The 13,345-nt window shown below is 43.4% G+C and overlaps 1 protein-coding gene across 1 annotated transcript in view; it reads left to right on the top strand.

Moving 5' to 3' along the window:
- ACE2 (angiotensin converting enzyme 2) overlaps positions 1–12,884 on the top strand; it is a 33,421-nt gene extending 20,537 nt beyond the window's left edge. Inside the window, exons 9-18 of the mRNA XM_080375287.1 lie at positions 79–305; positions 1,109–1,253; positions 2,835–2,933; positions 3,600–3,722; positions 4,086–4,258; positions 5,223–5,281; positions 9,516–9,616; positions 10,569–10,685; positions 11,918–12,112; positions 12,750–12,884. Coding sequence (XP_080231413.1) covers positions 79–305; positions 1,109–1,253; positions 2,835–2,933; positions 3,600–3,722; positions 4,086–4,258; positions 5,223–5,281; positions 9,516–9,616; positions 10,569–10,685; positions 11,918–12,112; positions 12,750–12,870 — 1,360 coding nt within the window. The 3' untranslated portion in view covers positions 12,871–12,884. The remainder of the gene's footprint in view (positions 1–78; positions 306–1,108; positions 1,254–2,834; positions 2,934–3,599; positions 3,723–4,085; positions 4,259–5,222; positions 5,282–9,515; positions 9,617–10,568; positions 10,686–11,917; positions 12,113–12,749) is intronic.
- The last annotated feature ends 461 nt before the right edge of the window (positions 12,885–13,345 follow it).

Consider the following 13,345-nt stretch of genomic DNA (forward strand, 5'->3'; position numbering starts at 1 on the left):
TTGTGGCAGGCAGAGCTCAGGCAGCAGTCAGCTGAGCCACCATCTCTCCGACCACAAACACTTTGCTCTGGTGTGCAGGATCATGATGTGCACCAAAGTGACCATGGACGACTTCCTGACTGCGCACCACGAGATGGGCCACATCGAGTACGACATGGCGTACTCTGTGCAGCCCTTCCTGCTGAGAGATGGGGCCAACGAAGGCTTCCACGAAGCAGTGGGTGAAATTATGTCACTTTCTGCAGCCACTCCTCAGCACCTGAAATCTCTTGATCTCCTAGAGCCAACTTTCCAAGAGGATGAAGGTAAATAAATGCATGAATATCATATATTTAAGTGAAAACACTTGCAGGCCTTATTTTGTAGCAGAAGATTGTGTCTGTAAACTGAGTGATCAACCAAGAGGCTTCCGAAAATCTTACCCCACTAACTTCTCAGAAATACATTTTTTTTCCCAGACCACATCATAAAGCAGGATTACTTTATAATGCTGCTACATAATTTAGAAATAAATAGCTAGCACTTCATTACCTTCAGTACTGAACAACTCATCCAAAAATCTTGATAGTTTGTTTAGATAAGCCTCAACAAATCTTCTTGACTTCTGTTGCATGAATCTGTACATATGTCTATCAAGGTACGCATTTAGAAGGTCAAATGAAACTGAAACATTGAGATCTACATCTCCTGCTTAAGTGAATATTGAGTGGACAGTGTAGGTGGGTCCTGATTATAATGCAGTTTGGCTTCTCTGGGTATTACCTTGTAAGGATGGAGATGCATATTTTGTACATTTTGAGATGTCTTCAGCTCAAAATTCCCCAGAACATGGGAAGGTTTTCAGTGGAGGGTAGTGAAATGCAAATGCTAAAGGGCTAGGTTATTCAAGAGGTAGGGAGAAAAGAGAGACAAACCTGTATGTAATACCAAAGCAATCTTTTCTCATGTTTGTTTTTTTTAATACTATTCTTCCTTCCACTTTTTCCTTAGCAAAAAATCTGTAATTCAAACCAGATGTAAGCATTAGCTGTAAAAGGAAGCAACTTTAGCTGTCTAATCAGATACTAATTGCTACCATAACCATTACCTTAACTGCTTTTCTCTTCAGAAACTGAAATCAACTTTCTGCTCAAACAAGCACTAACGATTGTTGGAACAATGCCTTTTACTTACATGCTGGAGAAGTGGAGGTGGATGGTGTTTAGGGGTGAGATTACAAAGCAGGAATGGACAAAGCGGTGGTGGGAGATGAAGTAAGTTTGAGAAACAAAGAGGACTTTTTGCAAATGAACCTGCAAAATCAGTCCTTCATAGTTACTCAACATACTGAGGTGCCTGTGCCCCTGTAGGGCAGGATGTGTCTCTCAGAGTGTTTCTACAAAGCCCGGTAGAGTGCCAGCTAGAAACACTCAACATGGTGTGGACAACATCTCGCAGACCAATGTATCCCCATTAACACTGTGTACAGCCCTGGGCAGTTTACCCTGCTTCTTGGCAGAATTTCTTCTCATTTCTAACGTCAGCTTCTCTGATAAAGACAGCCCATGGCCTTCACATGGGATGTCCAGATCCCAGGGTCAACATCGCCGTCCCTCTGATACATGCCCCAAGACATCTTCATAATTTACGCACAGTGCTTCCCTAAGTCTCATCGGGTGTATGCTCTGATTCGCTCCCCACCTCCTTAAGGACAAGTGGGAAGTGAAGTTCATCTTACTTGCTAGCCTGAGATGCATACAGATCTCATTCTACAAAATATCTGTGCACACTGCCCTGCTTTGTGTTTCCTCCCCATTCTGGAGTGGGTTTGGAGGCAAATTGTCTAAAAAACTCCAAACCGTTTCTTTCCTTTATCATGTATTAAGATACCACCTTTCTCGATCAAGAAAATACAGTTCCCTTGAGAAAGTAACATCCAAAGGTGCCTTTTCAGATTATCCCCACCTGCCAATCTATTTTCAGCACCCTGGAGCTCGAGATTAAAAAGCGGTTTGATTCAGATGAGTCTGCCATTTCTTGGGTTGGTTAACATGGGGGCAGAAAGATGCAGAGAAACCAAACAAGTCCCACACTGAGCCTGCACTCAAAGATGAACACAAACAGTGAGCCTCCATCACCAAACAAAATCTATGATAAAACTTGATACAAGCAAACCTCCTGACCCACTGTAAAAATCAGCTTCGATTTATGCAAAAGTAGCAGAGGTGTCAGAGAAATGGAGAATGACAAATTGTTTAGGGAAGCTTATCACGTCTGTTGTAGCAGCACTGCAATGCTTTCTGCTGGAACAAGACCTTGAAATACAGGTTCATGGAAAATATTACCATGTAAGCTTATTACCATTTTCAGAATGTAGGGCATGGGTTTGTTTCCATAGTACTGCTCAGGAAACACACTCTCAGGAGAGGAAAGTAAGAGAAACCTCATCTCCAGCCCAGTGGCACAGCAGGGCATACACGGTTTGGGTCGACTAGTCTCTGCATGCACTTACCCAGCACAAACCCACCAAAGGTTAGTCTCCAACCTCAGGGTGGTGCAGGGCATGAGGGGTGTGTGTGAAGCTCATGCCTTGTAGATTATTTCATACCACTAAACTCCCTGCACACCTTGCTATCATGTAAATCCCTTCCTTGCACTATCAGTTTCAAAGCAGCTTCTTTTCTGTGGTCTCCAGCTGTGGAGCAGTACTCCTTTGGGGTTACTGGAAAGCTGTATGTAATTCTGTTTGGAAGTGAGAAAGGTGCCCATATGTATCAGACAATAGAGAGGAAGAGCAAAGTCAGATTATTTTTCCTTATTATCTAACAGAAATCCTGTGTTTTTTCTTTCCCCAGGAGAGAAATAGTTGGCGTTGTTGAACCAGTGCCTCATGATGAAACCTATTGTGACGCTGCAGCACTGTTTCATGTGGCCAATGATTACTCATTCATAAGGTAGCTCAGTGTTTAATTTAATTAATGACTTAAGTTTTGGGTACAGAACATACCCCGACTACCTAAAACATCTACTGGAGAATCTCAGGACACAATCTTACTTTGTTTAAAATCCTGACTGAAGGTCACTGGTTTCAGTGGAAGTTTTTCTGCAGACGTCAGGGGCTGCTCCATAGCAATCTCTGAGCAGCGAAGAGGCTGCCGAGCTTCTGGCTGAGCAGAAAAGCTTCCTGCTGCCGTTACACTGTTGGGAGCACATCTGTATGAGGTGCTTGCCTTTTGGGGAGACAGCATGCCCCGTATTACTATCACTTGGGCCACGCACATGCAACCCTGAAACAATTAACTCTGGATGTCCCTCCATGTCCCAGCCATCTCATTTTAGAGGGCTCAGCTGGAGCGGAGAGCTGGGCCTTAGAAACCTTACTAGCTCCTGGTTTATGTGGCAGCAAACAGATTTGGGGCTTTTCTGCTGCATTTATTCTTCGCATTTTGTTAAATCTGAGTTAGCATAGCCTATAAATATAAACTGGACTCTCTCCCTGCAGTGCAGCCTCCCAAGCAGGAGTGCCAGCTGATGCAGCAGAACTTTCCAAAGGGCTTACAAGTTTCCTTGCCAGACAACTAACAAAATATATTCCTTCCTTCTCCTTGCCCTGCCTTTAGGTATTACACCAGGACCATCTATCAGTTCCAGTTTCAGGAGGCACTTTGCAAGGCAGCTAACCATACTGGCCCTCTTCACACATGTGACATTACCAACTCCAGTGCAGCTGGTCAGAATTTGAGGTAACAAAGCAAATTTTTCACACGTAATAAATCAGAATATAACAAAGCCTCATTCATCCTTGAAAGCTTCTGGACTCAATGAGGTTGCATCAAGAGTGAACCTAGCTCAAAAATCTAGCACATATCTACTCAGTTTATTTTGACAAGTAGACTAAATTTATAAACACTGAGGATCTAAACATCAAAGGTTTAATTGCCTGTTAATGGGAAAAAAAATTATTTTTGTTAATAGGAATGATGGGAGGAAGGACAAAATCCAGAAGCAAAAAAAAGAAAACTTTGATACCAATCACAGATTGTTTTGCTAGATGTCTGGTTTAAACATGGCAATAACATATATTACCTCTCTTTCCACATACACAGACAATTGCTTGAATTAGGCAGATCCAAGCCCTGGACTCAAGCACTGGAAAATGTAACAGGAGAGAAATATATGAATGCGGCACCCTTGCTCCACTACTTCGAACCTTTATATAAATGGCTGCAAAAAAACAATTCTGGCAGATACGTTGGTTGGAAAACACACTGGACTCCATGTACGTATGGCTTGTAGGTGAATTAAGTACACTTGGTAGTCCTCACAAGCCCTATCAGCAAAGTCCCTCTCTCTTGTAGCTGTTGAAGGCTTTTCTCTTCTAAGGAAGCAGGGTTATGGGAGGTGCACACTGACAGTAAGTTTTACTCATGGGAAGGCAGATTGGCTTCCTCATGGCCAAAGCCGGAGAAGTCAGCACATAGGAAGTTTGTCAGAGCCTTACCCAGTTTTCAGAAATAAGAGTTTATTTTTAATAGTGGCAGCACTAATTGTGTGGAATGGCTGTGCAGAGGGAAAAAAGACCAGAGGTTTGGGCTTGCATGGCATTTGCCTGAGAGTGGCAGCTCTGCAGGGCTGGGAGCCATCAGTCTTGGGATCCAGAGGACTGTGATCTGGGGTCATAGGGGCAAACCAATACAGAAGAATTACTACTTCCACCCCACCCCACCCCATCATGTGTTAGTCAAAAAAGGGAGCTCAAGGGGATGAAAAGGAGACCATGGAAAAATGCGTTTTTCAGCCTATTGTGGTGAAACTGAGTGTTGAACCAGCCAGGTTATATATGTGTAATCACTGTCAGTACTGGAGAGCAATGTGACTCTTGCAGTGCTTTGCCAGTCTCTAATGCTGGGATTCACCTAACCAGACACCAACATCCACATCTGAGCCGCTCATTCCCAATGGTGGAAAAAAGGCATTTCCTTCGGGAGATGTCTAAAGAAGACTAGAGGACTGCACTCTAGATGTGCTCGCTCTGTCTACTTCAAAGCCAGACTTGGGTGGCTGATGTCTCTGATGCAGGTGTCTGCAGTAGAGGTGGCTGAAGGAAAACAAGATCAATCCCACCAAACTGGCCAGGGGGAGCAGGAGAACCTGTAAGGAAACTCTAGCCATCCCAGCATTTCCCAGGGACAGACTTTCTGTCACTGCAGCTCTGACACAGCCTTTGTTCCTTTTTAAAACAGATTCTGACAATGCCATCAAAGTGCGCATCAGCCTGAAGTCAGCACTGGGGGACCAGGCGGTAAGTGTGTTTGTGCTGTGGCACTCTTCCCATTGCTAGGGCAACCAAGATGTTGTGCTAATGGCTCTCAGAAAATAAGGCAGGGTAAAGCTGATCATTGTGTCTGAAGAGTGGCATCAGCTCAGGTGAAGGGTTATCACATAAAAGATGTCTTGTCTTGCATTTGTGGTTAAGATTCCCTCTACAATGAGTGGAGGGACTGCTCCAGGGAGTGAACCTACCCATTTTAAGAAAGACATCTCAGCTAGATGAGTTGAGTTAATCTGTGGAGAAACTGATCATTTTTTACCTACTACAGGACAAGCCTGGAGCGCTAGCATGGGAGAGCCCATGTACCTGTAAAAGGCTCTATTTTTCCCAGCTATGCTGATGTGTCTATGTAAAGCCTGTACTTAATTTCTTCTGATTTGCATTATCATGGCTGTGCTGGCTACCTTCAGAAGTTATCATTACAGCAGCTAGTTCACATTTAAATGTAGTGCTGAAACAGGGGTTGAATCCCACTCTGTTCTCAAATGCTCTTGATTTCACACTGAAACACTTCTGTCAGCATTCCTTTACAGATTTTTGTTTGTCTGTTTTCTGTAATCTTTCCAGGCCCTCCTATGTTTGGCTGCCTCCCTGCCCTCCAACCCTTATGCAGAGACAGCTTTGTTATTAAGATTGCAGGGGGCAATGCAGCTGCTTCTGTTTCAGATGAGAAGGGCTTTCATTCCCAAGAGCTTGTCAGCTTTCCCTAGTTATACCAGCTTGTCCAATAAAATGTCTTACAGCAACTGCAAAAAAACTCATCAAAGCCGAAGATGGCTTTTAAGATTTTAAACAGAGCATTGGCTTAGCCCATCTGCTTAACCCAGGCTTAAAATTTGCTCCTTGTTCTAGCTGTGCCTCTTCACGATAATCTCGCAGAGGCAGCATAGAAGGCTTAAGTGCAGACACTTCATTCCTGTTAATAGCCATTTTCACCTTACAGAACATTAGTAATTTTCCAAGAATGAGCATGTCATCAGGCAGGTCATTTAGATCTGCACGTCAGAGCCTATTGGGCTAGCAAGGACACAATACCACAGGCTCATTTTTCATATGAATTGATACTCTTACTTCTATCACTCTCTCACATGTAAGCCCCACTGGAGTTTTATTGCTTCCTAGACTGCTGAGTCGAGTTAGATACAATTCAAAACTGGTATCAACAGCATGAAAAGATTCCATATTACAACACATTTATTAGTCATTATGGTTAATGTTTAGCTTAATACCATTTTTATGTCTGCCTTTTGCCATCAGAGTCTTTTGTTGTGCAATTGAGCAGCTGTAAAACAATCTTATACAGATTACTTAATTTGAATTATTGTATTCTGAAACTCTGAAGACCGAGCCCTGCATTTTCCTTTCAAAATCAGTCCACATCACCTATTTGCAAGAAACCTTTTCCATTCAGTAGCTTTCTGCCTCCCCACAAATTTCCCTTATGCTGAGCTCCCAAGGGTGTGACTCTGAATGCTGGTATGCCAGCAGTGGGTAATGGTACATGCATGAACTGGCATAAAGAAAAGGCAGCAGGAACCTCGGGCAGGAATCTCAGCCCAGCTATCCAGAACAGTATGTTTTGGCTGCTTTATGTGGCTCACAGCACACAGAAGCTAGGAACCTGGTGCAGCTGTTTGTTTAAGATGTATTTCGAGCTGCTTTGCACTGTTAGGACAGCAGAAAGCATTCTGAGTATGCCAGCAATTTTTTTTGTATTTCGGCTCTTTAATACTGGATAGAGCAGAAAGGGAAAGAATTCCCCCCACACACACACACATACATACATACCCACCCACACTTTCCTGCAGCGGGAGAGCTGCACCGGGGCAGCAGTTGGGGCAGCTGCAGCTCATGCAGGAGCTCCTGCCCCTCTCAACTACACAACCCGGCTGCTACCAGCAGGGAAGTTTCAGTAGCCCAAATATCCTGGCAGATGAAGCACCCAGACAAACTCAGGGATAGGTCTACACCAGCTGTACCAGAGCATGCGCTGCCGCAATTACCCCGCTAATTGTTTTCAGGCTGATGGGATTAAAGCTGCAGCTGGAGCAATCACCAGAGTAGCTGATGAGGCTGAAACACCCACAGCTTTGCTTCAGCAGGGGCTTTGTGAAAGTGCCCTCCCATGGGAAACTGCTACAAGACCCCTGCTGAATCATTTGGAGTCTGAAAATGAAGGCTTCCAGGAGCTTCAGTCCCCTGACCAGCACTTGGAAATGCGACCCCCCCTTTCAAACATTAATTCAGAATTCCCCAGTGGATCAATATCATATGTGTGATGACATTGTAAAAGGCTGACATGCAAGACGGTGTTAGGGAATGCTTGCAGGCTGACAGCTCCCCATTTAGATGTATTTTACAATGGAAAATCCTTTTTGAATCAGGGGCAGACTTACACTATCTTTCAAGTCACATGTGGGATCTTGGAGGGAACGTGCTGTAACAGAGCAGAGGTGCTCGGCAGAGTTCATTTTGCTCTGAAAGCAGAGCAGCCTTTGTAGTGACCAGTGAGCACCAAGATGGGTTTCTGAGGTGCCTGGGGAAGGCATGTGGGTAGTCAGTCATTACTCAAGCACAGATCAGAAGCCAGCCAGGTACTTCCCACCCACACAGCCTGTAATGGTATTTATAAAGGCCCTTGAAAGGCACAGTGGCAATTAAAATACATTAGACTGAAAAAGACAAAATATATGCTACGGAAATGAATAAATGATTAAAAAGCTAAGATGCTAAGTACAGAAAGCAGCAATAGAGGAGTCAAGCTCAATTAGCTCCTGATTAAAAAACCAAACCAAAACACTGCAAAGCCTAAAGATGTTGGGAATAAATGAAAAATTGAGACAAACACCCCCACATGGCCATAGGCTGTGATGGTGAACACTGCCAGCTGCCGGAGACAGCGGCAATAACAACGAGAAGTGCTTTAGCGCAGGGCTTTGCCTGCCCCTCAGCCAGCAGGAGAAAGCCAGGGGCATTTGCCAAGGCCAAGGTGACTCGGAGCTCCAACCCTTGCTAGCGGGAACAGCCAGAGCTGGCACAGCCCCTGCCCTCCGCTCGCCGCCGGGGCTGCTCGGCCAGCAGTGGCTTTGGGTCACCTGCACGTCTCCCAGCGCCTGATGCTGCACAGGCTGACAACAGTGGGCTCTTTCTGCTCTTTCCTGCCATGCGTTTCTCTCTTCATTTATCAGTGTCAAGAGGAGGCCAGGGTTGAAAAATGCAGCTGGGTTTTATAAGGCCTGTTGCAACAGAGCTGCCTTCTACCACACCTTCCTGAATGATACCAGAGAAACTCAGGAGCAGTTGTAAAACTATCGCTGGCAGCACTTACAGGCACTCCTGCTCAGGCACTATAAATACAATCAAATCTCGCCCTTCAGGGGATAAAAAAAAATGCCACCAGAGTTCAAACAGGAATTTTCCCTTTGTGCTCATGTGGGGTTGCACAACAGACCAGGCTGCATTATCAGCTGCTGTGGTGGTTTTTGCCCCCTGTACAGCGCTCAGTTCCTGCCCAGAGAAGCTGTTTTTGACTTCTACTGCAAATAACTTCGGACTCACAGGGCAGGCCAGGAGAAGCCTGCACTGGGCCAGTGCATATTTTTTAATATCACGTATCTATTCTCTAGGGAAAACCAGCAAATATATCCCTGCTGCAGAAATACTGATGCAAAGAGTTTTTTACCAAAACAACGCCCAAACAAAAATCCCAGCTCATCGAGCAAATAAATAAGCCACCTTCACGCAGCAACCCCACCCCAAAGTTTCTCCTTGAAAGAAAAGGTCTGCAGATAAAGTTATGTGATTAAAACAAGATCTAAATTATGAAATCTTTAGACTTCAAACAGAATGCACAATATTTATTAGGAGTAATATCGCTTCTGCTGTCTTTGCTCCCCATAAGGCAGTGAGATGGGCTGGGACTGCAGCATTTTAGGCAGCCACATGTAACAGTACCAGAAATTGCAGAGGGACAGAGTGGTGCAGTGTCTGGCAGCAGGGATCCCTGCTTGCTTATTCTCCAGCAGAGCAACAAGATTAACGGAGCTAAAGGGTTTGAGTAGGTTCCTGAAGTGCTATCATGGCACAAATAAATAATACTGAAGTGCATGCCAAGCATTACAATTGCTATTTCTTTTTAGAATGATTTGCTTAGTGTCAGATAACTTGCCATCTCTGATGAATTTCTCTTGCGCTATTTTTGCAGTATGAATGGGATGAAAATGAGCTCTTCTTGTTCAAGTCATCCATTGCCTATGCCATGAGAAAATACTTTGCAGAGGTGAAGAAACAGCAAGTTAACTTTCAGTGAGTGGCTTGCTTAATTGTGCCAGCTATGTCTATATTGCTTCTGGTTCACTAGCGTCACGAATTGGTGGAATTAATTGTACCTTCTGTCAAATGTAAGGTGATAGCAAACAATGTCAAACATCAGCTGGCTGTAAAAGGCAAGATGCCAGCTTGGTTATATGCTATCTTTCCACTCAGGAGTCTGAAGTTTAGGAGTAACATGCTAAAGTTAGATAACTTCAATGGATGCAGAAGGCTTTGTCTCCCACTGCTTACCAGTGGTGGAAGTAAGCCTTGAGAATTTGTGCCTGACACCTATGTGGGAATATCAGGGAACATACATTGACTTGAAATAAAATTTCTAACAATGTATGTGTGTGATACTGAATATCCAAGAGGTTTTGGGCCAAGGAAAGATAAACTTACTGATTATAAAGCACTAGAATTCTGCGCAGACATACTAATCTTATCTAGGTTGACTTACAACCATAAAATCTATCATCTGAAATGGATTTTGGTAAGAAAAACAACATTTTATTAGGTCTCCAAAAATTTTCAGAAGCTATCTACTTAAGCTATTTGATATTACTTTACAGAACATCAATCAGGCAGAATAAAAGGAAGAATATATATTTTTTTTCACTTGGTACTTCATAGATCACCTTATTCATGAGACTTGCTCCAAACACTCTCTGTTCTGCACCTGATTATGTGCTTTGTAAAATTACGCCAAGGATTGTCTCAGGTATTGGGTAGACTTTCTCCATCTAAAGTTATGAATTAGCACATAGAAAAAAAAAAATCTGCCAGGAAAATTGATTTCACTTCCCAGTTGAGGTCACTAGGAAGCATTCACTCAGCATAAACTAATCCCTTGGCATTGCTGATCAAACACGAGTGTTCACTTGCCCGAATTTAAAGCTAGTGTCATCTCAACTAAAAAAAAACTTCCCTTTTGTTTCTCATTTAGACTTACAGACGTTCATGTTGGGGAACAGACGCAAAGGGTGTCCTTCTACCTAACCGTCAGCATGCCAGGTAATATCAGTGATATCGTGCCCAAAGCTGATGTGGAAGATGCCATCAGGTGAGATTTTGCTCTCTGGGAAAAAAAAACACCCCAACAACCATGTGGAAGAATGGAAGGGAAAGAGCTGCTCAAGTCAGCTGAGGCAGAAGGGGTGATAAGAAAGTCAGTTCTGCAGTTAGCATGGAAATAGTGTGACGAGAGAAACTGTTATGACAGAAGGAAAACAGTCCATCTATCTGATGGTGTCTTGGACAACAGCCAATGTAAAATGCTTCAGGGGGCTTGTAAAACTTAATTGCATCATGCCTTGCCAGAAAATGTCATTGCTCAAACTTGAACAGGAACGATCTTATATTCTGAAATACAGAGCACAGTAATGGTGTGCCCATGCATGCCCATTTTCTTCCTCTCACTAGCAAAAATTTAGTGCAAGAATCAGTGTTAGCAAGGACTCCAGAATAATGGTGTATTAGAGAGATGGTCAGATGTATTTGATAATACAGAAAAGAAGAGGTCAGAGCAGGAGCTGGTTTCCACTTACGGGTCAATGAAGAGGTCTTTTATAGCACAGTATGACACCACTGTAAGTCATTGCTGTAAAAATGGTAAGTAAAACTGCAGCTCTGCAGATGGTCATGGATAATGTATAGTGGGAAATGAAGAGTGCACAAATCTAAAAGCAGCAGCAACATGAGATGGGGTTGAAAAAGCAGTGAGGTAAGTTGGTGAACCAAGGGAAAAGAACATGGCTATGAAAGTCACTGTCTGGTTAGCACTCAGCAGCAGAAGCAGAAGTTCAGGGGAAAACAAGACACAGAAAATACACCAGGGAAAGATTTTCAGTGAAAAACACAAGAATCAAAACTGTGGAAGGCAGTAGGGGGGGAACAGGTATAAAGATGCCGAAGATGAGGTTTTCTGTCATGTGTCCAAGAAACTTTCAGGGAGCCAAGAAGCTTAGGGTAAAGAGAATGAGAGGCAAAACACAAATAGAGAGGGAGATCAGAAGGCAGTTTGCCTCATTGTGATAAACGTTAAGGCTGAGCTTAAGAGTTCATACCGTGTCTGAACATGTCAGTCAAGCTGCAACAGGTTAAGGGCTTAAATTACTGTGGCTGTCACTCACCGCCCCATCCCAGAAGGAGTGAGTTTAGCAGTATCCTATGCAGCCTTTTCAGCTGAGCTATTTAGGGGAAAATTGACACACTGGAGATTTATAAAACAGCTGAAAACTGTTTATTTCCTTCTGATAAGCCTGTGAAAGTCTTTGAATTTGCTCTTGATGGCAGGATGTCTCGGGCACGAATCAATGAGGCTTTCAGACTGGATGATAACACGCTGGAGTTTGTGGGCATAATTCCAACTCTGGCCACACCTTATGAACCACCAGTCACCATCTGGTTAATTATATTTGGAGTGGTCATTAGCCTTGTTGTCGTTGGAGTTATTGTCTTGATCATCACTGGGCAGAGAGATCGCAAAAAGTGAGTAATATTTTTGATACTATGATCATGGCCACTGGGAGATGGCCCAGTGATTGAATCATCAGTGTGCTTACAAATATGTTGCCAAATCTAACTGAAGGAAGTTATGGAATTAAAGCATATTATCTCCCTCCCATCAACAGCGATAGTTAAAGGTTCAGCTCCCTGCCTTTCAGTGCATGGCAGGTTTGGCAGCTTAGTGCAATTTCCCCATCAGCGGTTAAACCAAGGCAGCTGGATGCTGTGGCCACAGGGAGCCACAGTGAGGCCAGGCTTCTGCCAGCCTCACTGCAAGGTGGATGGAGTGGCCTGCTGGGAACACAGTGCCTTCCCTGACACCAGATTTGGCCACATTCATCAGCACCTGCAGTTTTCAGTAATCTTGTTGGAGGCTGTCCAGTAATGTAATTTTCCTTAAATACTGTATTAACAGCAATATAGCTGGGTTGTTTTTTTATGTCCGTTAACGGGGTTTCTAAGAACGCAGTAGGTTTGCTACAGTTCCCCTTAAAACCAACACAATTTCTTTTACAGAAATACTCCCAGTTAAACACAGGGTTTTTTACAATAGGGGATTCTTGGGATCTAGAAGGACTTGAACAGAACAGAAACTTCTAATATAAAATTTTCATTACAGGAGAGCAAGAGAAAGTAGGCGTGAAGCAGGTTCAAACTGTGAACAGGTGAATCCTTACGATGATGTGGGAAAAAGCAACATGGGTTTTGAGCCATCTGAAGAGACACAAACATCATTCTAGAAGGTGTGGGTACAGTAAGGATTTCTGGTTTGTTGGTTTTTGTTTTTCATTTTACTTTTAACAATGGTGCCTAGCAAGGACCAAAACACTATGGATGTCATCAAACATAAAGTCTTCTGGTTGACCATTAATCTACCGGTTCAGAGACAGCATCACCTAAATGTGCTGTTTATGTGGTAACTAGAAAACATGCAAAACTTGAAGATATGTATGTCCTGTGGCTTTTCCATGAATTATGTGCATAATACTACACACTATTTGAGCTGCTTTTTGTAAGTATGCTGCATCCAACTTCTCTTTGTTTCTTCTGTAATAAGATAAAAAAGCTTGGAAGTATACAGTCATATACTGATCAAGACAGACATAAGAATAACTCACATACTCCTAATACACATAAGGAATGTCTTGAACTTTCCAGATGGAGACCTCAAAAGTGTATGTAACAGACTGTAAGAAAAAAGCCTGACCACCAGAA

This window comes from Falco punctatus, assembly GCF_963210335.1.
Source record: "Falco punctatus genome assembly, chromosome: 2".
Taxonomy (NCBI): Eukaryota; Metazoa; Chordata; class Aves; order Falconiformes; family Falconidae; genus Falco; species Falco punctatus.